The sequence below is a fragment of the Cyprinodon variegatus genome, unplaced genomic scaffold (genome assembly GCF_000732505.1).
Source record: "Cyprinodon variegatus isolate N-32 unplaced genomic scaffold, C_variegatus-1.0 Scaffold166, whole genome shotgun sequence".
Lineage (NCBI taxonomy): Eukaryota > Metazoa > Chordata > Actinopteri > Cyprinodontiformes > Cyprinodontidae > Cyprinodon > Cyprinodon variegatus.
The window spans coordinates 930201-957032 of record NW_015150619.1 but is presented as its reverse complement, the minus strand read 5'-3'; the positions used below and the strand labels follow the sequence as shown (position 1 = coordinate 957032).

General features: G+C 37.0%; 2 protein-coding genes across 3 annotated transcripts in view; one reads left to right on the top strand and one right to left on the bottom strand.

The window, feature by feature from the left end:
• Nucleotides 1-10413: 10413 nt before the first annotated feature.
• Nucleotides 10414-21860, bottom strand: abcg8 (ATP binding cassette subfamily G member 8). Of its 2 annotated transcripts, none has more exons than XM_015378184.1 (13): nt 21815-21860; nt 20742-20839; nt 20519-20666; nt 18780-19018; nt 18562-18694; nt 14121-14390; nt 13818-13971; nt 13574-13672; nt 13300-13499; nt 11696-11772; nt 11293-11560; nt 11069-11196; nt 10414-10989 (listed from the first exon to the last, which is right to left on the bottom strand). In XM_015378184.1, exons 1-13 carry the CDS (start codon nt 21858-21860, stop codon nt 10852-10854), a joined length of 1998 nt encoding a protein of 665 aa, XP_015233670.1. In that variant the 3' UTR covers nt 10414-10851. The 2 variants fall into 2 exon arrangements, with proteins under 2 accessions (XP_015233670.1, XP_015233669.1); XM_015378183.1 differs by having other exon boundaries at nt 20742-20843; nt 21819-21860.
• A 423-nt stretch (nt 21861-22283) lies between these two features.
• The window catches only part of abcg5 (ATP binding cassette subfamily G member 5), a 12922-nt gene continuing 8373 nt past the window's right edge, over nt 22284-26832 (top strand). The window contains exons 1-5 of the mRNA XM_015378185.1: nt 22284-22453; nt 22601-22722; nt 23636-23772; nt 25715-25813; nt 26104-26236. Coding sequence (XP_015233671.1) covers nt 22284-22453; nt 22601-22722; nt 23636-23772; nt 25715-25813; nt 26104-26236 — 661 coding nt within the window. The remainder of the gene's footprint in view (nt 22454-22600; nt 22723-23635; nt 23773-25714; nt 25814-26103; nt 26237-26832) is intronic.

Here is a 26832-nt window from a genome sequence, read left to right as displayed (position 1 = left end):
TATGGTAGATGGAATTGACTCGTCAGCCATGCCTGTCATGATGGGTTTAAGAGATGTAACCCACATACAGAGAACCACTCAGAGAGCAAGGGAAAAAGTTAACAGGTTTATTTGGGGAGATTTACAACTCAAAGAGATATAGAATTTGCAGGTTTTCTCAGAGGGGAATCCAGCGATCTCGTGAACCAGGACTGGAAACTCTAGGGGGGAGATCACAAGGATGAGTTCAAGCCCCGTAGGGAAAAAGATCGAGGCAAATGAATGTTTTCTGAAATGAATAATTTAAAGTGGTTCTTGGTTGAACCCAGGCTCCAGTTTGTGGGTGATTGTCCAGAGAAGATTGTACTCATGGGAGGGTGGACAGGCAGACTAGTGATGGGTCTAGAGGAGCACAGAGCGGACTGTCACCGGATATTCCAGAGGCGGGTTGAACGGCTCAGGTGAAGGTTTCCCTTTGTTCTGTGTGAGATGAATGTTTCCTTCCAAGGGGGGAGAAGGACCGGGCTTATCCAGCGGATCAGGAGGATAGTCTTAAGGCAAAACTTAGACTCAGAGAGACAAAGGCACAAGAGTTAAACTCAGCTAATCTCAGGAGGCTAGAGTACCCAATTCTGACAAACACTCTGGCCGCGAGGTGGTGAAAGTCTGCTGCTCAAGTACTCCTCTGATGATGACCCAACAAGCCGCAGGTGTGGAGGAAAAACCAGAAGCCGCCCTCCAAGCCAAAAACGGGGAAAGGGCACCATCTGGCGGTGGAGGGAGAAACAAAAGGAAAACACAAAAACAATCCCCACAAACAGAACCCTAACAATGCCTGGGTTATATGGCTTTCTGGACCTCTATAGTTCTTGTTTTGATAACTCTGTACGTTGACATCATGTACGGTCCGACTCCAGAAGATAAGGAGCTGTTTTCATGTGAAAGTTAGTAAGAGATAGCAGATCCTGATTCATGAAGGTTACTGTAGTCCAGCTGCCACAGTGGAACCATGGGACTTTGACAAGAAGACTGATAACTTTAAGTTTTACAACTATAGGAAAGTGTTACAGGTATTTTAATAACACCATCACAGAAACACGGTCATGGACAGGCTACTGCAGGGCAAAGGGTTACTTTAGGGCATTGGCTGATGGTGTGAGGTTCATTCCAGTTACTTGCTGAGAAAAAAAACACCTCGAATAAGGGAAATTATCTTTACAAATCATTGAAATATAATTATATCATAGAGATGTAGAGTCAAAAACCAAAGGAATTTTATTTTCTTTGCACTTTACCCCATTTTGTTTGAGCACCATGCTTGGCTTTTTTCCTATTTGGCAACAGGTTCTTTATTGTTTGATAAGCTGGGGAAACTCTCGCTGTCCTTCACAATGTACATCAGTGGGAATAACCTGGATGTTTGTCAGTGCCGTCTCCACCCCATAACCAAATAAATAATTTAACAGGAACACAGCAGGGCTTACCACAAGCAGCATTTGGGCTGCTGATGAGGTGCATTTTGGGATATGCCATTACCATTAATAAAGCATCTATGAAATCTATGAAATCCTCTTGCAGGTTTGATACAACTGTATTGGAGGCAGGATATAGCCTGCAGGCCTAGAGCCAGGGGCCGTTTCAAGGAATTAGTGGGGCCCCAAGCGAAAATCCTTTGAAGGGTTAAGCCCCCTAGAGGTGTATCACAATAACAGTGTCATTTTAATTTTCTACTGAGCAGCAATGTCCATTAGTTTCCTTTTAATTTAAGTGATTTTTTCCACTTAAATGAAATAAAAGATCTTGTTGGTCATGAGATGTGTATGTATGAGACCTGCTTTGGCCAGAGCAAGGGTCCTACCCTTAAAGAAATGGGATATTAGACCTTTCAGACATAACTTCTTGTTCATCTTAAAAGATTCACGTTTCACACTGAACTTTGTGTTGAAGCTTCTAACACACAATAAACTCATGTTACTGTTTTTGTAGCGTTTAACATAAATACTATAATAGTATAATCATTTCATTATCATATAAATAAATAAAAAATCTTATGAAATGTCACTTTAATATTTTTTCTTAAATTTTATCTATTTTCAGGTCTATCCTTCTCACTTCTCCAATGGTTTTCCAAATATGACACTTTCTGGATGCTGTTTTGACAAGGTTCATTAAACTAAATCTTCTTTCACAATAAGCACTGGATGCTTTAAATGTACAGAAGCACAAATGTCCAAAAACTGTGAGATCTGCTTTGGCTCATCATATCTAAGTGCTGCAACCACCTTATCTGAGAATGGGCTGAATGACTCCTGATGATGTTTTTGCTTCATCATGTAATTGAATTTAGCAACAACAAAAAAAAAGTCCCACGGACAATCGCGTTGCACTGTGAATAGGTCCATCTTAAGGTGCTTGTTGGAAAGCAGGGCTGCTACAAATTTTTGAGTTTCATTGTTCTGGAATTCTAGACTAAATATTTGGGCCGCCACATAGTATTCTTCCTGTGTGATTATTTATTTATGCACCTGTAGCATTCTTTGATACACTGAATAAGGACACTGATGCTCTATTAAACACACTCATCCAAATCCAACTCTTACATGTATTATCTATACTGTAAAACTGATCAAACCGGCTGGCACATCCAGCGTCCAACAGGCTGAGTTGCTATAAGCCCCCAATTGAAATAAAATAATGATGAATCTATTCTCTTTACTTTTTTTTATTTCTACTATATTTATTGTATCATAAAAAGAAAAAACTAGGCTCTGTTTCCCCATATTATGTAATGAAATTCAGTGGGGATGACAGCTTGTAATTTCATCATTGGTTTCAGGTTGTAAAACTAATGATACACATATTCATGTCACAAATGATACTGGAAAATGTATTGTTCTAATCGATTTACAGTTTATGTTGGATTTTATTTTCTACAATTGATAGATTTCTTTGTATGTAGAGAATTCATGAAAAGTGCGCAATTGGATGAGCGCAGAGCTTTGAGGGATCGGTGGCGCTCGAACTGTTTGTCAGTATAATATACTATAAAAACATCCAGTTATCTGAGCTTTCATCCCATAGAGATAGAGCTAGTTTCTTAATCTTCCTCTTTGTAATGCTTTCATGATGTCATTCCTTTATTTTATTCTTTATAACCATTATTATTATTTATTATCTATTGATGCTCGTTTTCCATGACATGATGGTGGACAAAGTTCAAACAACAAAGCAAAATGAACAGAAATATCTGATGACCAAAGACTGACCCCCAACATCACCAACTTGTGACTTCATACCAGATACAGTGTACCTAAAGTCCATATCACAGGTATTTTACTGCAGTTATGACGCTAATTTTTAATGAGGAAACGGTGAAAGTGTGTTACCTGGTCTTTCTGGGCTCTCATTGCATCAATCTGAGGCTCACTGTACTGTGGGTCTTTGGCTGGATCCTTTAGTGCTCTCTGCTCACCGTAGCTCTGTGAAAACAGTAACTCCACTGTATTCAGAGCATTTGGGTTCTTTAACATTACCTGAAATATAAAGCTGAGCAGCTACCTTGCTGGGAAAGACTCGCTCATACACCTTCTTCCACAGATCCATTGGGTTTTTCGCATTTAGAGATGCAATGTCCACGTGAGTCATAGGAGGCGCCCCTGCATATCAGGGAACCTTTTTTCAGACAAATTATCTCATTATCCTGCTTATGAAAACAAACGATACAGGTGTTTGCTAAAATACAGGTAACTATGCTCACTAAAAAAAACAAGCTGAAGGTTTAAAGCTCTTAATTCTGTTAAGTAAGATGATTTCTTGCATACAGTGAATGAAAAAAATAACGTTTGAAATCATAATATCACGTCTCACTAATGAGAAAACATTTTTAATACAAAATTGCAGGCTTAATATAAGCATACCTAAACCTGCTTCAATGTTACTATTTTCTAATATGCTTTATGCACTAGTGGTCTTCAGTGTTGATTATTTCTGGACAGAAGACAAAGGTCAAAGGGCCGACACTCCAAACGGTGAGAGCTGCATCGAGGACCCAGGCCTCCGACACATGGGCCTCACGGTTAACCCCCTGCACCACTGCCACTCAAAGGGTTACTTTTTTTAAAGTACTTTTAGTCTGAAAAATATGCTTGATTGAAATTAAAGAGTTAGATTTTGAGGGAATACCTGTAACAATATTTCATAAACTGTCAGCATATTGTTGCCTTGAATTCTAAAATCAGTGTTTTCTATTGAGGTTTTATGTGATTAACCAACTTTCCTTCCTCTAAATGTTCGCTGTCAATGAGAGGAAGGAACAGCATATACACTCCTATGACTCTTCTAACTTTACACATCTAGAGACTGAAGTATTCCTCCATTGTTTTCTTTGCAAAATAAGCCTCTATGAATGACAACATTTAGGTCCTAGCACAGATTTTCTTTGGATTTATGGCTGGACTTTCTCTGCGCCTTTCTGACTAATAGATCTGTGCTGATCTAATCCATTCCAGTGTAACTGTCTTTGTATCTTTATGGTTTTAAATGTGACTGAAAAGTGAACCTCTTCCCCAAATTTAGCTCCAGCATTCTGCTGCTTGATGGCATATTCTGGGTGATGTAATTTTACCTCAAGTTTTGCTCGTTAAACTTAAACTTAATGATCAGTTCAGCTCCTCCAATAGTTTCTACTCTGAGTTCAGCTATCCTTGCACCATTTGCCTTGTGGGGACAGGCCTGCCTAGAGCTGATCTATAGACTTTAACACATAGAGCTGTTCTGACCTGCAGATGTTTACCTGTAGAGCCATCAAATATTTACCTTTTATAGCCCCCTGTACTAAATACTTAACAACGTGTTACACCTCATATATTGACGGCTGAATTTTACTTTAACAAACTGCCAGGTTCTTTTTTTTTTTAAACAAAAGATTTTATATTTCATGATTTCTGTTAGTAGTCTGTCTCTAAATGATTATTTTCTATAATAAATATATTATGAACATTTTCAAGCTTAAATCTTTTGCATTGATTTCGATTAACCTCCAGCTGTAGTCGTCTAAAAATGTATTACTCAGAAGTTGGATCTTTTAGACTAGATAAGTTTTAGTACCCAATATTAACGTCAGATATTTAGCAAGTTTTATTTATATTAAAAGCTATAAAAACATCCAATTATCTGAGCTTTCATCCCATAGAGATAGAGCTAGTTTCTTAATCTTCATCTTTGTAATGCTTTCATGATGTCATTCCTTTATTTTATTCTTTATAACCATTATTATTATTTATTATCTATTGATGCTCGTTTTCCATGACATGATGGTGGACAAAGTTCAAACAACAAAGCAAAATGAGCAGAAATATCTGATGACCAAAGACTGACCCCCAACATCACCAACTCGTGACTTCATACCAGATACAGTGTACCTAAAGTCCATATCACAGGTATTTTACTGCAGTTATGACGCTAATTTTTAATGAGGAAACGGTGAAAGTGTGTTACCTGGTCTTTCTGGGCTCTCATTGCATCAATCTGAGGCTCACTGTACTGTGGGTCTTTGGCTGGATCCTTTAGTGCTCTCTGCTCACTGTAGCTCTGTGAAAACAGTAACTCCACTGTATTCAGAGCATTTGGGTTCTTTAACATTACCTGAAATATAAAGCTGAGCAGCTACCTTGCTGGGAAAGACTCGCTCATACACCTTCTTCCACAGATCCATTGGGTTTTTCGCATTTAGAGATGCAATGTCCACGTGAGTCATAGGAGGCGCCCCTGCATATCAGGGAACCTTTTTTCAGACAAATTATCTCATTATCCTGCTTATGAAAACAAACGATACAGGTGTTTGCTAAAATACAGGTAACTATGCTCACTAAAAAAAACAAGCTGAAGGTTTAAAGCTCTTAATTCTGTTAAGTAAGATGATTTCTTGCGTACAGTGAATGAAAAAAATAACGTTTGAAATCATAATATCACGTCTCACTAATGAGAAAACATTTTTAATACAAAATTGCAGGCTTAATATAAGCATACCTAAACCTGCTTCAATGTTACTATTTTCTGATATGCTTTATGCACTAGTGGTCTTCAATGTTGATTATTTCTGGACAGAAGACAAAGGTCAAAGGGCCAACACTCCAAACGGTGAGAGCTGCATCGAGGACCCAGGCCTCCGACACATGGGCCTCACGGTTAACCCCCTGCACCACTGCCACTCAAAGGGTTACTTTTTTTTTTAAAGTACTTTTAGTCTGAAAAATATGCTTGATTGAAATTAAAGAGTTAGATTTTGAGGGAATACCTGTAACAATATTTCATAAACTGTCAGCATATTGTTGCCTTGAATTCTAAAATCAGTGTTTTCTATTGAGGTTTTATGTGATTAACCAACTTTCTTTCCTCTAAATGTTCGCTGTCAATGAGAGGAAGGAACAGCATATACACTCCTATGACTCTTCTAACTTTACACATCTAGAGACTGAAGTATTCCCCCATTGTTTTCTTCTGCAAAATAAGCCTCTATGAATGACAACATTTAGGTCCTAGCACAGATTTTCTTTGGATTTATGGCTGGACTTTCTCTGCGCCTTTCTGACTAATAGATCTGTGCTGATCTAATCCATTCCAGTGTAACTGTCTTTGTATCTTTATGGTTTTAAATGTGACTGAAAAGTGAACCTCTTCCCCAAATTTAGCTCCAGCATTCTGCTGCTTGATGGCATATTCTGGGTGATGTAATTTTACCTCAAGTTTTGCTTGTTAAACTTAAACTTTATGATCAGTTCAGCTCCTCCAATAGTTTCTACTCTGAGTTCAGCTATCCTTGCACCGTTTGCCTTGTGGGGACAGGCCTGCCTAGAGCTGATCTATATAGACTTTAACACATAGAGCTGTTCTGACCTGCAGATGTTTACCTGTAAAGCCATCAAATATTTACCTTTTATAGCCCCCCCCTGTACTAAATGCTTAACAACATGTTACACCTCATATATTGACGGCTGAATTTTTGTTTAACAAACTGCCAGGTTCTTTTTTTTTTTTTTTTAACAAAAGATTTTATATTTCATGATTTCTGTTAGTAGTCTGTCTCTAGATGATTATTTTCTATAATAAATATATTATGAACATTTTCAAGCTTAAATCTTTTGCATTGATTTCGATGAACCTCCGGCTGTAGTCATCTGAAAATGATGTTGGATCTTTTAGACTAGATACCTTTTAGTACCTAATAATCAGATATTTAGTAGAAAGTAACATGCTCTCCAAAAATAATAAATAATATAACCAACACCAGAAAATACATTCAAATTTTTACTTTACATTAAAAGCTATAAAAAAGTCCAGTTATCTGAGCTTTCATCCCATAGAGATAGAGCTTGTTGCTTTATCATCCTCTTTGTAATACTATCATGATGTCATGACTTTCTTCTATTCTTTATAACCATTATTATTATTTATTATCTATTGATGTTTATTTTCCATGACATGATGGACAAAGTTCAAACAGCAAAGTAAAGTGAACAGAATGCTCACTTTGTGACTGAAAAGTAAGCATCCACACAGCATTCTGACATATTCTGGTTGATGTTATTTTCCCTCAAGATTTGCTCTTTAAACTTAAACTCTTCCAGCAGTTCAGCTCTTCCAATAGCTGTTACAAGTTTTCAGCCCCCTTAAACTTCTTGAACTTTTGCCAAATTTCCGGCTTCAAACATAAAGATCTAAAATTTATTTCTTTTTTTTGGTGAAGAATCAACAACAAGTGAGACACAGTCATGAAGTGGAAATAAATGTACTGGATATTTCACACCTCCAAGATGCCCATGATCACTCTGGATAAACTGCAGAGATCTACAGCTGAGATGGGAGACTCTGTCCATAGGACAACAATCAGTCGTATACTACAGAAATCTGGCCTTTATGGGAAAAAGCCATTTCTTTAAAATATCTACAAAAAGTATTGTTTAGAGTTTGCCACCAGCCATCTGGGAGCTCTGGTCAGATGAAACCAAAATCTAACTTTTTTGCACCAATGCAAAATGTTATGTTTGCCTTAAAAGTAACACAGCTAGTTACCCTGAACACACCATACCCTCTGTCAAACACGGTGGTGGCAGCATCATGGTTTGGGCCTGCTTTTCTTCAGCAGGGACAGGGAAGGTGGATGGAGCATAATACAATACCATTCTGGAAGAAAACCTGTTGGAGTCTGCAAAAGACCAGAGACTGGGACAGAAATTTGTTTTCCAACAAGAAAATGATCCAAAACATAAAGCTAAATCTACATTAGAATGGTTCACATATACTGTATACATATCCAGGTGTTAGATTGGCCAAATCAAAGTCCAGACCTTCATCTAGCAGAGAATGTGGAAAGAACTGAAAACTGCTGCTCACAAACGCAAAGAAGAAAAGGTAAAAATTTCAGTTTTGCAACTTGCAGTTCTAATCACAGCTAAAGGCGTCACTACAGTATTAACTCAAGGAGGCTGAATTATGTAACATTTATTTATTAACATTTTTGTACACCCATTTTCCATTTGTTAAAGAAGTCTAAAATATCCAATAATTTTTTTTTAACTTCATGATTGTGTCCCACTAGTGGTTGATTCTTCACAAAAAAAAAAAAAAAAAATACAATTTTATATCTTTATGTTTGAAGCCTGAAATGTGGCAAAAGGTCCAAAAGTTCAAAGAGAGTGAATATTTTCACAAAGCCACTATACATTAAAGCACAATTAGAGAGGCTGTAGTCCACATTTTATCTGCAATCTCTATGGATTGTTTTTTTCAGGGTCACATTTCTTGGAAAATTCATTTGATGTTTTTTTTTCTACCTAGAATACTCTTTACTATCAGTATTCACTTTAAAGCAGCCCATTTATCATGGAAGTGATCAGTTCAAGGTTACACCCCAGTAAGGTTCAAACTTAAGATCATTTTCTTAAATCATTTCTCTCATAAAAAAATTTTCATTTTAGTTTTCATTTACTTTTCTAAACTATATATATCATTTCAACTTTTTTTTAATTTTCTGACACCATGCTGCTGCAAACATTTCTGTATTTTAGTGAAACTTTATATGTAAGAACCAGAGGATGCATTTCAGAGTTTTTAGTTATGCTTATATGTCAGCAATCTTCACTCTAACATTGTAGAAGTCACCTAAAGTATAAATCTGTGTGCCATTATTCATTGGTATAAATCCAGCTGATGTTTGATAGCCTCAGAGGTTCAGTAGGGAGCAAACAATGGACAAGAGCAACGAGACGTTAGAAACAGGAGGAGAGATCTCTACAGAGCTCTGAAGCTACGATGAAACAATCAGGCAGCAACTGGTCACACATTCTTTAAAGCTGTCCTTTAGTAAGGAGGGTTTAGAAGAAATCTGCATGAAAAAATATTTATAATTATATTAGATCAATTATATTATAATTAATAATTTGTAATATTTATTTAAGGGACACAACAAAGGGGGGAAAAAATGTTGTGGTTGGGTGAGACTGAAATGGAATCTGTATGTGATGGAAACGAACCCTACTGAACGCATCGTTCCTACAGAGCGGTGGCAGCATCCTGCTGTGGAAATGCTTTTCCTCAGCAAAAGGGAAAGAGGCTGGAAGAACTTGATGGATTTAACCAAAAAAGAAAAGCAATATTTGCAGAAGAAAAACCTTTTTAAGCTCTATTGTGAATGTATATAAAGATCCAACTTAGGTATGCATGTGTAGTTAAGTAACTCTTGAGTCAAATTTTTTAAGAGATTACATGATTTTTAAAAAGCACAGCAACCTTTTGGACACTGCATTCTGGCACCAACTAATAAAATGTAGTCTTTGGACTCTGCTGCACATGATGGTAAGATTTTTTGTATGCTTCCTGACTCGATCATAAACAAACAGTGATCCTATACTATATGTTGTTTCTGAGGTTTTGAAAGCACACATCGTGTCCTGCTATTGATAAGGCTTAAGCCTGTGTTATACAGTTCAGATGCAAACATTTCTTTGCATGACTGAATGTTTTAAGCCGGCTGTGCCCCTCCTCTCTGCCTGTCATTAAACTCCCGCCTCAGATACTTTGGCTTCGTGTTAAGTTGTTGGCGCTGTCAAAGGGCAGGCCTTAGACAACACAAATTGCCCTTTTTCAGAGAAGATTGTTGGATGATGTCAGAGGGTTTGGCCCCTGGAGCTCATTAGGAGGATGCTTATTAAAATACAGAAGTAAATCTTTCATCTTTAGCTTCTAATGGGAATCAGAAAACAACAAAAATACACACACACACACTACAGTATACTTTAGCAATTTGATTTCACTTTTAATTTGGAACAATTTAGCCTTTGCACCAGTGCAAAAACATACACATTACATAACTATACAACAAGTACAACAACAAGTTTGATCATTTTTTTCCTTAAGAGTGACTTTCTAAATCTGCACTAGACATTTCAAGTTTTATTGCTCTACAATGTGAAACAGTTTGTGACAGTAGGCTTAGAACCCTCCCATAAACAACCAAAAACAAACAAAAAAATTGTTGGGAGGGAAAAGCGGCTCAAAACTGAAGAAACTGAAGCCATAGATGGAAATCTGCTGACGTAGCACACTAAAAGGAAACTAAAATAATCACTTGATGCTGTTGCAGTACTCTGCTGCCATCCAGCAGCAAACAGAGGTACAGGAACAACTGCTAGAAATACAAACAGATGTGGCTCAACTACAGCCTGATTAACCAAACCTAATGCAATTATAACAGATCATGTACTCAGTCAGATCATTTGTTTTTATTTCCTCAACTTCAACAACTAAAACATTTAACAAAAGCTGTATTATCTAGATTTTCTGTGTCGAACCAGTCGACCATCTGGGATTCAGTTTTCACCAGTCCTGACTGGATTTCTGCTTGATGAATTTAAGGCAGAGGTAATAAAGCACCATAAAGCCGAAGCAAACCGCCACCAGCACCAGAAAGCAGGAGAACAGAGGGTACTGGTTCAGTTTCATGGCCTCCACCACCTGTAAGATGAACACATTGCTTATTGTGTGTGAATGTATAACAGCAGGCCTTAGAAGCACAGTTTGAAGGCAGGCTCACATGAATGCCGTCCACGTTGAAGGTGAGGTTTCCAATGGTGACGGGGTACTTATTGTCCCTGAACTGCACCTGCAGCATGCCGTCGAAGCCCCAACGCATGAAGGAGGCATAAGAGAGCCACGAGGCCACTGGAGAGGAGAAACAAACACAAACCCCTGCTGTTATCCCACACATTTACCAAACCAACATTTACCAAACATACATCCAGAAACAACCCTCTTTACCCAGCCACATGTTCTCCAGGCTGATGACGAAGCCTCCAGTCAGGTAGAAGACTGTGAACAAGGCGTTGCCCATGAAGGCAGAGGTCTGCAGGGTGGGCAGAGCGGCGGCAACAAACAAAGCCATGGCTCGGCTACCGTAAACCATCAGCCACACCAGCACAAAGAAGAGCAGGAACCGGTCTGCAGCCTCATTCAGCCCTGCTAACCAGTAGATGGGCAGACCATAGACCAGGGTGAACACACAGTGCTCTGGTAGCTCCCCAAGCACCTGAAGGACAGCAGAGTGACTGTATAGATGGATGCAGCACTCAGTACAGCACCTCTCATTTCACATTCCAGCACTGTTTATTACACTCATGGAGCAAGAGTGACCCCTGCAGGAGACGCAGCCCTGAGGTTTTACCTTGGCAAAGAAGTAGGAGGTGACAGAGTACATGCCGTCCTCCAGTTCGTGGTAGAGCATGGCCCTCTCTGTGTGACCTGCAGAGAACATCAGGCACTCAGGTTAAAGGTCACAGCTCACTCAGTGTTGATCTGGATCTAAACATGAATGATTCCCACCGTGTTTGCATAAATTTCGTCGTTCTGGAATAAGATACCATAAGAATCTGGTAATAGAGGTTCCTTATTCATATTGTTTTGTTGGCATTAAAACCAGTGAGAGATATTAAATGCACATTATTGATAGTTTATAAGTCAATCAATGATGATTATGTGTCTGTTTTTAAATTGAATCATTGAAGTGAAGGCGGATTTTCCCCCCACATAGGTTATTTGTGAGTAGGCATTTTAACGTGATCAATTTCTAGTTATGATAACAAACTTTAATTTATCGTCTGAGCTATAAATTACAATTAGTGGTGATTAAAAAATAAAAAGTAAATCTCCAAAAAGAGATGAATTAAGAATTTTTTTTATATATATTTTTCTTCTTTCATTTTTTTAAATAATTGGGTCTTAGAACATTTGGAGAATATGATTAAATGCAGTCTTAGAGAAACTTTTTTGAATGTCTATTTTTTTTCCAGTAGTTTCTGTGATTATGAGTATGCAGTCCAGCTGTACAGTTACCTAAGAACAATTTCAAAGAGTTAAAGAAGAGTGTTTGTATCACAATAGTAACACTGAATACTAGGTTCCAGTTATCCAACCATAATTGTGAGAGTGCTACAGATGTTTAGTCCAAAAACATTGTTTTATTTTCTAACTCTGAACTTTAAGCTGCAGTCCTTGGTTTATATTCCTTATACCCTGAATGTGACAGAGTGAAGAATTAGAGAAATACGCAAACAGGGAGGTCTTGGTTAATCTTTTATGCTGTTTTGAAATTGGACATAACTGTAGTTTTCTCAAACGGGCTGTTCTTCATCTAATGAGTGAAAATTCCTCTTTTTCACCTTTGGTGATCTATTTTGCTTTTATGTTATTTGGTCTTTTGAACGATTGGAAAATTAATGTTATTAGTTTCATTTTTGTTCTTTTAGAAAATCTTAATGGTTACTAATATTGTTCTAATATTAGCACTAATATTGTGCTTAGAAATGTGTAGTTAGTTTTGAGTTGGGACTTTGTTGGTGTTTTATTTTTATTATAGTTGATTAATTGCATCTAATTAACCATACTTTTTACTTAAGAATAACGAGAGGATTTTAACATAGACTCCAGTATGCATATATGTAGGCTGTCGCTTTTAGTTGTCATTCAATGCCTCAAGAAAATATACAAATATTTAAAGTTATTTTCAGAATGTTTAAGGGAAGGAGAAGAAAAAATGCCAAAAATATTAATATTTATTATATTATTATATTTATTTATTTATTATTTATTTAGCATTTTTTCTTATAACAAAAATTAAAAGAATGAAAATAGAAATGGAAGAAATTAAAAATAACATTAAAAAATTATTAAATTAACATCTAAATAAATAACCATTACATGCATCAATAAAACCAACAGTTTGAAGAAATGTGAATAAGTCAGTTTCAACTGAGGGATCAACATGCTCACATTTAGCTATGACGTCCAGCACCACAGCGAACGGCGTGAGGGCCCCGATCATGTAGAGGAGGGCCACCGTGTCTTGGATGTTCAGGCGCTCTTCGCCAGCCCCGTAATACAAAAAACCGACCAGCAGTGACATGAGCAGGGCTTCGAAGCCACGCACCAACAAGGAGACCAGGTCTCTGAAGTCATTGTACATGTGACGCCTGAGGGAGAGCAGAGTTTAGTGCTGGGCTGGCCCCTCAGGGCCTCTGGGACACATCCGTATCTGTTGCCTCACCTGATGAGGATGCTGAACTGCTGTAGTTCTCCTGGCAACTTGTTACTTTCTTTGGCGACAGTTATCACTTCCTCACTGCTTCTGCTTGGCTGCTGAAGGCTGGAGGGGGACGTCAAGGTGACAGAGTTATGTTGGAGCAGAGGGACATTAATCACATTTTCTAAAATCTTAAAACAATGGTGAATAAAGCAGGACCCCAGGAAGGGTTTAAGTTTCCCTCAGCCTAAAGTAAAAGAGTGCCTACCTCTCTATATGTGCTGCACTGTTTTCAGCTGGTTTCCACATGTGATCTTCAGTGTCTTGAACCATTTGCTTGAACTTCTCAGATAAAAGTCTGGCCCGCTCCAAACACTGGGCCTCAATCTCAGGACTGCGCCGGTCTATACTGATCAGATCAACTGGAAAAACCATATTGGAGAAACTTTTTATAACAAAATAATGTTTCAAGCTTTTAAAGTTGGTTTAAAGCCATTGGTTTAAAGCGTAACCACATTTCTGATGATTCATTTTCTTTAAAAATATCCAATGAAGTCATTTTTACACCTACCGTAGAAGTCAGAGGGATTGCAGTAACGTGGGCATGGGTAACCGAGAGCAGTGAAATAAGGAACCATGTCTCGAGCTGCTCCAAAGTAAGCAGCTGAGCCGGATGAAAGCAGCACCACCAGGTCAAAGAGCTGGAAGATGTCTGATCGAGGCTGGTGGACCGACAGCAGGATCAGGCGGTTCCCCTTGGCGAGGCGGGACAGGGTTATGACCAGGTTGTGGGCTGTGAAACTGTCCAGACCTGAGGTGGGTTCATCCAGGATTAAAATGCCTAAATGAGGAAAAAATGTATTTAATATTTGTAAAACAAAAAATACAGAAAAAAAGTGTCTCCATTTATTTTGCTCCTTTTTTGTTTCTTTGCCCAGGCTCCAGGAAGGGTCTTAAAGGGGCCGTAGCCTGAGGCTAAAACTCTGGAGCAATAAAATAGTTTGTAAAGAAATGGATGTTTAACAAACATAAGTTTCTAAAAGATTGAGATCAGTTTTAAATCAGAGGATTTAACTTTTATGTTCTGTTACAGATACAATGGGTAAAATAAGTATTGAACATGCCACTGTTGTGCCATTTGCCATGATCATGGTGTTGGGACATTGGGAAAAAAGTGTCCATGTTTCATCTTGACATGATGACCAGAGAAGAGAACGCAAGTTTGGTGAATAACCAGCTATAAGGTCTCTCCAACCACCCCTTTTCGTCAGAGAAAACCACAGAGAAAACCAGATTCCTCCTCTTTTCCTGTTCTCTTGCCCATGAAGCTGGGGTCCTCTTTGGCAGGATCTCCAGCAAGATAGAGATCCAAGGCCCAGAGGGACCCAGATCTCTACAATCATCAAGGAATCATCATGGTGACCTTTCAGAAACAAACTGCTGCAAAACAGACCTTTTGCAACACATTTCTCTTGAGTTACAGAACTTATAGAGCCAGACTGGATGAGCATCCAGACTTGGAATGAGCCACTGAGACAAAGAGGACCCCTGCTGTGAGCCACTGAGACAGCGATAGCCTGCCTTGCTGTTAGCCTGCCTGCCTGCTAAGCTCCTGCTGGATGGAAACCCAACTTTCCAAATGAACATTGACAAAAATGTTTGCAGGCCTGGCACAATTAGGGACAGAACAAACACTGTGTCTTTTGAGCTAACAGCTAACAGGGTGCACTGCATGCTTCACTATGCTATACAGAAATATGTGTTGAGCTGTTGAAGCTTGCACAAGCTTTATGTCACTAAGGGTATGATATAACTTTAGTGTTCATATGTTCCTCAAATGCTCATTACATTTCGATTACCAAGTATGACCAAGAGTCATTTAGTGGAATCCTGATGTCTGTTCGCTGCTAGCTATTTCAAAGAGGGTAAAGAGTAATTTGACTAAAGGTTATTGGTTCTTGATTGAGCAAATCATTTAATAAAACATTTTTTGGCCAAAGAATGTTTTATTCACCTCATGGATTTACATTGTGAATTGGTCTGAAAACATTCCAATCTCTCTAAATTTGTGAAAAGCTAATTTGATCATATCCCAAATTATTCCAGATAAACTTTGGTTTTCAAACACAAAATCCATCTTAAACTGTAATATGCTTTTCAACCATGTTTGCCCTTCCTCTTTGTACATAGTAGTTTAGTTTAGTTTAGTTTCACTAGTTTTAGTTAAGAGCATTAAACTGAAATATGTTTGACTTGGAGCTGAATGATTTTTGTTAATAAACTTGTATTTTGAAAAGAAGTTGTGGTGAATTTATTCCACAGAATTAACTGTTTGACAATGATTAGTGCTCAAATCACTCTTTCATTTAATGTTCTAACACACAGCTAGTAGGGCGTGTGTTCATAAACAGCATATAACATCCAAATGATATCTGATTAAATAAAATATTCTCCACCCCTACCTGGAGGGCAATAAACATCTTCAAGTATCAGAAATATAAATTCCCAGCTGGCTGGGAATTGAATAGAACATAAAATCACAACACCACCATTTTTCTCAGTACATATATTTCTAGAGGTGCTGTTGACATGATATTTTCACCAGATGTTGGTAACAATCCATGAATACAAATAAATCAAAACATAGATGTCCAGAAATGAAGTTATGTGTAATAAAATGAAATAACACGTGGGAAAAGTATTGAACACGTGAAGAAAGGGCGGTGCAAAAAAGGAAGGAAAGCCAAGAGACACCAGCTGAAATCTTTCAGTAATTAGTAAGCAATCCTGCCCCTTATCAGTGCAGCTGGTTCAGCTGGTTCAGTCCCAAATGATGGCCTATAAAAAGGTGTCTCTGGTATCACATTTGAAACATCTTATGATGGGTAAAGAGCTTTCTCAAGACCTTCCCAATCTTACTGTTGCAAACATTGATGGCATTGGACAAGGATTTCTAAACTTCTAAACGTTCCAATGAGCCCTTTTGGGACCATAATACGGAAATGAAAAGAGCATAATTTCACTATAAAATGAACATGAAGAAATATGTATCAGAAGACCCGTGGTCCTTTAACACATGTCACTCCACCACTCTTGTTTCCCCTTTCCTGTCAACCCACTGTACAATAAACAAGCCATTAGTAAAAAACAAAGAAGAGTTGTCTAAGAGTCAAAGACCACTTGTGGAGAGCATTAGAAAGTCCTACTGTAGAACTGGCAAACTTCAAATAACTGAAGGGACGATGAATGGAAAAATATAGAGATGTTATTGACCAAAATCTGCTGACTTCTACCAGGATGACGATGATGAAACGAAGGTGGACATTTGAGTAAGACAATGACCCCAAACACACAGCCAACTCATTTCAAAGAAAGAAAATAAAGCTGCTAGAACGGCCCAGTCAATCACCTGAAATCTATGGAAAGAACTAAAGAAGAGTTCATAGAAGAGGCCCATGAATCCATCAAGATTTGAAGACTTGTGTGAAAGAATGGGCCAAAATCACAGCTGAGTGATGAATGTAACTAATTTCTTCAGACAGGAGGCGTCTTGCAGCTGTGATTGCCAACAAAGACTTTAGTACACAGAATTAAATAAGTTTCAGTAAATGTGTTCAATACTTTTTCCCTGTGTCATTTCACATCTATGGTTTGATTTCTGTGTCTGATTGGATTGCATGGATTGTTACCAACATCTGATGAAAATATAATGTCAAGAAATATATTTACTGAGAAACATGGTGACGGATTCAATGATTATTTTACCCGCTGTACCTAATACACTTTGAACCCAATAGGACCACACAGCAACCTTTAGGCCTACACTCCCACTACCTGCTGTGTAATATAATGGGTAAGTAGTAGTGATTATAAAAACATTTCGAGTAATTAAGGATAATTTTAGAGAGGGAAAAATACAAAGAATTTATTCTTAGAAAAAAAATGTTATATTAAAAAATGCTCTTACAGTCCTACCACTGGAACAAATCGCAGCAATCGGCTGACTTTTCATAAAAACAAACACTAAAGAAAAAAACACAATTCCCACATTTTTTCAGCTCTGCTTAAGAGCGGTTTGGCTTAAAAGTATGTATAAAATCAGATCTGAAGATATATCAGAATTAAATTAGTTATCAAGTTAAAAAAAAAAACTATTAAAAGGTTGATTTTAATAATTGTCATTCTGTGTTTTTTAAGATTTTCTTAACATAATAAAATGTACCCTTTGAAAATAATCACATTGCCTCTACATAGAAAACAGCTAATAAATCACATTCCTACAATAATAAACTCATTATAAATGTAGGGCTGTATTTAAAAAGTAGCAAATAATGATAATGATAATAATAATAATAATAATAATAATAATAATAATAATAATAATAATAATAATAAGCGATTGGCAGTTTTAAATCTGCAGTTTAAAATCTGTTTTACATTACAAAATAATTAAAAATAGAAATAGTTTATTTTGTATATATAATAACGTACATGTGAAATTAAACAGGTAACTTTCTCAAATTCCAACATGCTAATCTCACAGAAGGCCTGAAGGCTGAATCTGCAACTTAAAAAAAAAAAATTTAAGTAAAAAAAAAACAAACCAACAACAGATGAAGCCAAATAAGGCAGAAGATATAAAGTGTTGATTTACTGTCGCCTGTACACGCATAAAATATAGCAAAATACTGCAAACTCTGAATGTTGTACCTGACAGATGTTGGGATATAAATACAGAATCAGTGTTTCATTTAAAAAGGTAATATTTCACATAAAAAACATCCATCTTTGGAAAACATTTCAGTTATAAAACATCCACATTTAAGTGAACGTATAGAGAAATAAGCAGCAGCTGAAAGGCTCTAACTGGTCAGGCAGTTTCCTTCAAAATTTTATGACAAGTTTCTAACAAACAAAATAAAAGAAAAAAAAAGACAATTTCTGGGTTTTAAAATAATACTGATCAGAAGATCTGAGCCTCAATCAGACATGTTAGTTTTCCTCTCCCTTACCAGGGTTCCAGAGAAGCTGCACAGCTATGCTGACTCTTCTCCTCTCTCCTCCAGAAACACCTCTAACATAGTCGTTTCCCACCCTGGTGTTTGCACATTGCCGCAGCCGCAGCTCTGCGATCACATCATCCACCTGTAACAACAGGAGCCACAATCCTCATTAAACATGAGATTCTTTTTTTTCCCCCTGTCATCAATCCTTGAGCAGCCTGATTTACCCTCTGGTCCCTCTGGGCCTGTGTGAAGTGAGTGGGGAGCCTCAGTTTGGCAACAAAGCATAGGGTTTCCCTCACAGTGAGGTGAGGAAGGAGCCGGTCGTCTTGGCGAACGTGAGCAATGCTTTTCTTCACTAGCTGGGGCGTGTTGCGCTTCCCGTTTATCAGAACCTGACCGGAGGTCATTGTGCCACCCTCGTCCCTGCAGGTTATGATATCCAGCAGAGACGTCTTTCCACAGCCTTAGAGAACAATTAGAGCACAGAAAAGATAGAAACCAAACTTTAGTCAACAACAAAAAGAAAAAAGGAAACAAGACAGCATGAATAATGAAGACAATGAATAGGGCTTCTGTTTGGTTATGTGGAAATCCAACATTAAACAGTTTAAGAATTGCTGACATTAATACATTTGGTCTCTGCTTTTAGGACTTAATTTATCAGGTTTGGTTAAAAGGTTGTCAGGTTAACATATGTACACATTTTTTATTTCATTTTCTCATCTTACTGTCAGTGTGTTTTAATGAACAATGAAAGGTAGAGCATAATTATGAAAAAGGGAGCCTTGGTTTTCTTTTCTTTAAACAATTAAAATATCTAAAAACTGTGGCATGATTTGTCTGCATCCTCTCTCAAGTTAATGCTTTTTTGAAACATATTTTGCAACACTTCGTGCTTCAAATAATTCAGCATGTCCCTGCTGCTTGTAGAGATGGATCTGTATTAAAGATTTTCCTTTCTTTTTTGAAAAATCTTTCTTTCTTTCTTTTTAAATATCTAAACTGGATTTTCTCTTGTTTTTTTTTGCAGAATTGCTCGAGCTTTACTCATAAAGCATCAAGTTTAAAGTCAGATACCACAGATTTTTAATTGTTTTTTGTCTGTAAATGTCTGAACATTTTTTCCCCCCCCAGTATTTACCTGTTTCAGTTCCAGCCATCCTCTAATCAACCCCTATCACCTTCCTTCTCCCTATCAAAAAATTATCCCCACAGCATGCTGCTGCCACCAACGTGTTTCATTGTGAGTGAATTGAGGACGATGCGTATCATCGGTTTTCTACAAATTAAAAAAAATCTGATTATAATTGGTGGTGCTTTATTTAATTCAGAGGTTTCAGGGTTTTTAGTGTACTTTTTATTCCTTGTGTTGTTCTATCCCCTAAAATCTCAAAATAACACACTGAAAATGGTTGTTGGAACCTAAAAACTGAGGTAAAAATACTTTTCAAGCTATTGTACCATTTGGTATCTGTAAATACAAATTTTAAAGGCTTTATTTAAATAAATTAGACAACTGTAATAAATATTTTTAGAGAGTTACCTACAAAAAGACATAATTACACAGTCTAGAATAAGCACATCAAAACAAGGGTTATAGGGATTGAGTGCAGATTTTTTTATTTTTTCCTCGTAAGCAGAGGCACCCATATTAAGCATTTCTTCTATATTTTGTAAAGTTTATTCAGAAACTTTTAAATGCAGAACAGGATTATTCATGGTGAGTTAATTTTACTTTGAAAGGCTAATTTTAATCTGAATAAAAATAAAACTACATGCAATCCAAGCAGTAAGGTTTTCATTGAAACATGGATGAGAAAGCAGATGCGCTGCTATAAACCAGCTGAGATATTTTGTGTTCTATTTCATATGTGGAACAAAAACCTTTACTAAAACAGGACATACAGTCTGTCCTCTAAAAATATAAACTATTCATTAAAATCCCAGCTTGTTAATATGTCACCTGAGCTGCCAATGACTGCCAGCATCTGTCCACTGCGGACTCGCAGGCTCAGGTCGTTGATGGCCGTCTGCTTGTCCCCTTTTAACTCCCAAGGCAGTTTGAACTCTGACAGCTTCTCATACCAAGGAATCTGGGCTGCCGTGTCCACCTAAAAGCACAGACACTCAGTTATTCCTGGGCTTAGATGAAGAGCTTCAGTAAAAGGCTGGAAACTGATTTCAACCTCATAGTGTAAATTGGTGACTTCCAGCTCGTTGCACTCTCCGCTGTAGGTGAAGTACAGACTGCTGTCCTCTTCAGACGAAAACAACTCCACATCTGCTTGCTGTTACAAAGGAGGAGGCAATTCACTCTAAGCAGCAGTTTCTCTTCAATTAATGTAATTATCAAAAAAAAAACTAATTTTTTTAGATATATGCATTCAAAGTGTTTGAACAATGAGATAAACTTTTCACTGTTTCTATTTTTTCAGTTTTTTTTTTTTTTGCAGAAACCTCCAAATCCATTTGTTGGTTTGAATCTTATCAAATTGTCTTGGCGTTGTATTTGCTGTGATTTTTATAAAGATCAGACTAAAATCTTCTGTCGCATCACAGCCAAAATTGACAGTGTTTTCTTTTTTTCCCATGAATAGGTACATTTTCCATTGATTTGAACTGATAGGTAGGACTTATTATTTACCACAATGTAACAAGATGAGTTACATTTAGAAATAAGAGGAAATAAATATTATATTGTTTAAAATGTTTGATATGTAATTATCTTATTTTAAGGGTTGAAATAGTCATTACCACCGGCAGATCATGTTGTAATAAAATCGAGGGCAAATAGAATTATTTTAATAATTTTTAACTCATTTTTAGATCGGTTTTTGCACTGGCTGTTAAGTGTTTCCACTTAAGCGCACATGTTCTGCTTACATTGGCATGCAGTATCTGAGTGCAAACAGTTGCTAAAGACCCACACTGATTCATAAGTCCACTCGAAATTAAAACTTCATAAAACAACATGTATCTTAAGATTCATCGTTTCCAAAACATGTGACATTTTTCGCCTCATCATTAACAAATGTTTAATAATTAGCCACATATTGCTAAGGAAATAAAGTATAAATAAATAACATTAATCCTAAAGTTGCTCTTTTTTCACCACCCTTTATCCAAATTTAGAAGAAAACCAAACTGAATATGGAAGCACATAAAAGGACAGTGGGAAGCGAATCAACATGAAGTTAATGTGAACGTTCCTAATAAAAGGAATATGTAATTTCATATGATTAGATTTTTCTGTCCTGACTGACCTGGGAGAAGCTGCTGTGCCTACGAGCGGTTTCTGCATCCATGATGAAGCGAGCTCGGTTTATTAATCCCTCAAACACAAAACTCCAGTCCAGCTGAAGATCTCTTGTAGCTCCTTCTTCTCCAAGACATCCAAGTTCATGTCGTGTCACTGCTTCATCTGCGTTGTCCTCAGTTATTTCTTATGTAGAAGCAGCCCCATAATGTGAGGACTAATGGGAGACTTGGAGTCTGTGAATGAACTTAACCTGCCTGGGTTTTTTCCCTTTCTATGTCTTTGCACAACTCCAGATCAAAGTTCTCAGAGATAACAGGTATTAGCAATGTTTTTATGGTTCTGAGGGACACCATTGACCCTGCGCTGTCGCTCTTCAGAGCACAGCTGGACAGAAACACAGTCTGAGACCTCAGGACTGTTGAAAGATTGATATTCAGTTGTCGTTTGGAAGAAAAGATCGAACAGAAACATGGAAAGTTTTTATTCTCTGGAAGCGGAGGAACCCCAGAGCAGGAGTAAAACTGCAGGATCACTCAAGTTTGTGTCCGAGGCGCAAGGAGATGTGTGGAGAGAAGGTGGAGAGGGCAGATCAGAGCCGTCCTGCTCTCTCAGTGTCAGAAACATCTCCTACACTGTCAGGTAAACAGCATTTGAACTGAAAATCAGAATATATGGAGGTTGTTTCCGATTCAAAATACATTATTAACACTATAAAATATATTCAGCAGCAGATAAAGGTTTATGTGTATCTTTACAGCATGGAATATCTCCTATGTCTGTCTGTAGTGAGCGTGTTGGACCATGGTGGGACTTATCCTCCTGCAGGAAGCGGTGGACTCGTCAAATCCTCAATGACGTCTCCTTCCATGTAGACAGTGGGCACATTATGGGTATTCTGGGTAATTCAGGTTCGTGCACAGGTCAAAAGAGCAATGAGTTCAGTAGTAGCTGTCTGCTCTAATTTCATCAGATGTGGAAAAAAACTGATATAGGTATTCAAAGAATGAAAAAAAAGTGTTGAAGAAACACAGCAATTTCCTTTTACTGACACAAAAAACTAATTAGCATTGCATTTATTATGTTTTTAACATGCAGTTTCATCTGAATTTCTTCTAATATAAAGAGACAACTGAAGTTATTTACACTATCAGCTGTAACTCAGTCAGGCACTGTGCTGCTTCTCATCATTCACATACAGCATATAGTACATAACCCCCTGCAACTGTTTCATTAGTGCTATTTTACAATCTAGTCCATATAGGGTAGCCAAACACAAACTGAATAATTAACAAAATAGATATTTCTCAAATTAATAAACAAACAAGTTGATGAAACTAAACAATAAGAATGTCCGTAAAATCACAATAAAGGACTGTATTCATTTGCTTTTACGGATTTTTTAACCGCATTTATTAGAGCTGCGTAGGTAAGGGAGTTCTGACAGCTCCACAGAAGAAAATGGGCAATATTTTAGAGAACTATTTAGAGAAAAGAAATTCTGCTAAAAAAAAAAAAAAAAAGATTAGGTTGTTTTTTTTTACACACTTTTTTAACAGAAAAATCAAGAAGAAATTTACCTTTTCTTTTTACACAATATTGTTTTTGCAGGCTACAACTTAAGATGAATTAGTAAAAAAAATAATTAAGATTTTTACTTATATGTTTTACCTATGCATAAATATGTCCTCCTGTACTTGTGAGCATCAGGAGCAGAAAGAGAAAACAGGTGGATTTCATTCCTCTGGCTCTGGCTGTGCTTAAAGTCGAATCACGTGCTCTATGTTGATCATCAATGATTGTGTTTTATTTGGCTTTATGAAGGTTCGGGCAAAACAACCCTGTTGGATGCCATTGCTGGTCGGATTGGAAACGTCGGCACTCTGCTAGGTGAGGTCTTCATTAATGGCAGAAAACTCAAGAGAGAAGAATATGAGGACTGCTTCTCATATGTCTTACAGGTAACACGGGAAGATCAGGCCTCAGCATGTGGACGCAGAAGTCAGCTTGATGTCTGATTATTAAATTTAATTTGATTGCTACACGTTTTTCAAATAATTGACCTAGAAAGGACAATTACTTCTTCTATTATCAGTTCATTACAATACAAACTTAAAACTGCCTCTGACCTAGAAAATATTAACAGATTACAAAATACAAATAATTAGAGCTGTAGATTTCAAAAAAAAATTTTTGCAGTACTTATTTTGCAGAAAATAATTAATTCATATATGTTTTTTTTAAACTTTTGATCTAACATCCCATAACAGACAGCTTTGTCCCCCACACCTATATAAATACAGCTACCTCAACTACCTCATCTTGTGGTGGCATCCACATATTTCTCATAAAGCTGTGTTTGTTGTATTTTTGTGTTAGACTTTTTCATTCCTGAAAAGACAGTAGATGTTTTTGAATTCAGGTCAGGAGCTTTCTTTCTTTTTCTTTTCTTTTTTTTTTTTTTTGCTTTATAAATTTGAGTGACATCTGCTTTAGTTGAGGGACATGTTCTTCCATTTTTTTCTTCTGATTTATGAAGAGTCATATAAATGGAGCTCTGTGTCAGCCTTATTTGTTCTCGAGAGAAATGGGAAATAAAAGTTTATAAAAAAAAATTTACTTAAAAAGGTTTAAATGTATTTTATAAGACTTGAAAGAGGCATAAATACTTTTTGCACTAGTTGAATATATTTAAATGATTTTTAAACATCTTTACTGGTAATTTCAGAACTTGCAGAGGATGCTTAGACTCCTTTCTATTTTAGATCAAATACACAAAGACACGCACCCTATGGCTACATCTCCAAATAGGCCGCCCTGCCCTCTTTATGAAATTAACCAAAGACCCCTGATAGCCTCCTCATACACTTAATCTCTCAATGAGAGCTGCTCATGTGTGTCCAAAGCTTGAATTAAAAACTGTAGTTATAAAAACTGGCTTTGCTTCATTTCAAATCGTCTCTCTCTCCTCTCGCCGATAGCAAATCCTTCTGTTCTCTAAGCTTTGTCATTAACTTCCACAGCTAAGCCATAGATGAGGAGGTGATGTGAGCTCCTGATATTAAAGTCATTCGGAGGAGACAAAGAGGAGGACTGGGACCAGGGGCTGTTCCATGTGTTAATTGAAGCAGGCAGTAGGTTCAGCTGCTTGAAGTGTGCGAGTCTAACAAGGTTATTTGCAGAGAGGAGCTAAGACTCTTAACTATTAGTTTAAAAAAGTGGGACCATTAACAGTACATTTCAACAAAACATCTTTAACTTTATTTGATTCAAATCAAGTGTCTAGATATCACTTCTATTTAGACGCAGCCGTCAAAAGAGAGAAAAGTACCTTGAGATATTCAGTTAGTGTTGATAGAAATTACCCCAACGCATCACATTTATTAGATTCAATGCCAGCACAGGAACACCATAATATGTTATGCAATACCTTCATATTTAACGTCCTCCACAGTGGGGTTGGCAAATATGTTATTTAATCAAATACCTTTCGGACTGTCATATATTGTTCTGTGAACTCATGCGAGAGTGGCTGTGTGTTAGAAAAACAAATACAAGGGTGAACTCAGCACAAATCATGGTCAAATAGATAACTCTGCACACATATGGACAAAATTTAAAACGCCCTTTCAAAATATACAGATTTATTGATAAATATAATCATAATCAACAATGACATGTATTATAGTATTTGAAACAGCTTGTTTGTTGAAACGTCATTTGTTTGTTAATAAATTGCTTTATAGAGCATACCATACCATTTATATAAAAATGGAGGAATAATTTACTTGAAAAGGAGCATCTATTCATACAGGCATTTTTACCTTTCTGCCTCATTGAATCTCTGTTTTGTGTCCTCGTATGATTTTAAACAGCCTGTTTTCCTTGCTGTCTGGTTTTCAGAGTGATAACTTGCTGAGTTATTTGACAGTGGAGGAGACTCTGACTTACACTGCACAGCTGGCACTACAGAAACACTCAGCAGATGCCATCAAGAAAAAGGTGATTTTTATTGAAGACTTTTGTGGTTAGTTTTTTTTTTCTTTTCTTTTTTTACTTTGAGCAAAACTTTCAAAGACCCAAGATGAAAATAGCAAAATAAGAAAGCTCTGGTTATGATCTATGAAACATAATTTGACTCTTCCGAAGAGATAAACTCTAATTTTTATTTTGATTCTTAAAAGAGCTAAATGTTCTGCCCCTCAAATAACGAAGAGCTATCTGGCATGGATAATCAGTTTATATTGTCAGTAATAGCTGTTCTCTGACCTTGACCTGTGGTCTACATGTAGGTGTTGGCAGTGATGGCTGAGCTGAGTCTGAGTCATGTGGCACACAGTGTTATTGGAGGTCGAATTTTCCCAGGGATTTCTGGTGGTGAGAGACGGAGGGTCTCCATCGCCAGCCAGTTACTTCAGGATCCAAGTAAGTTTTTTCCACTGTTAGGAAATAACCTAGCAGAGTACCAGACATTTCTCAAAGGTCTGAAACAGATTAAAATCCAAATGGTGAAATGGAGAAGAAATGGAAATTATTCCTTAAATCCTCTCAGATGATGCAAGGGTTAACTAACAAATGCTTATTAAAAGGAGGATTTTAGGTTTTAAATTGGATTTTGATAAGTGTTATTATTGGCGATTAAATTATTTTAATTTTAATAAAGTAATAATTAGTTATTTCATTTATTGCAGGGACAGTCACATATGTCAGAGTTAGCCAGAAGGCTTTTTTTCCACCTGCAGTTACTATAAAGATGCAAAAAGAAAAGTAGCCTACTCTAAAAAGATAAGAGTAAAACTATATATTTACATCAGCAATTTATTTCTAACAACATTTACCACTTTCTAACAACGTTTTGGTAATAAATCAACCAACACATTTTGGTAAATGGTAAATGGCATGTACTTATATAGCGCCTTTATTCAAGTTAGGAGACCTGACCAAAGCGCTTTACACTACATTCATTCACCCATTCACACACACACTCACACACACTGAGGGTGGCAAGCTACATTGTAGCC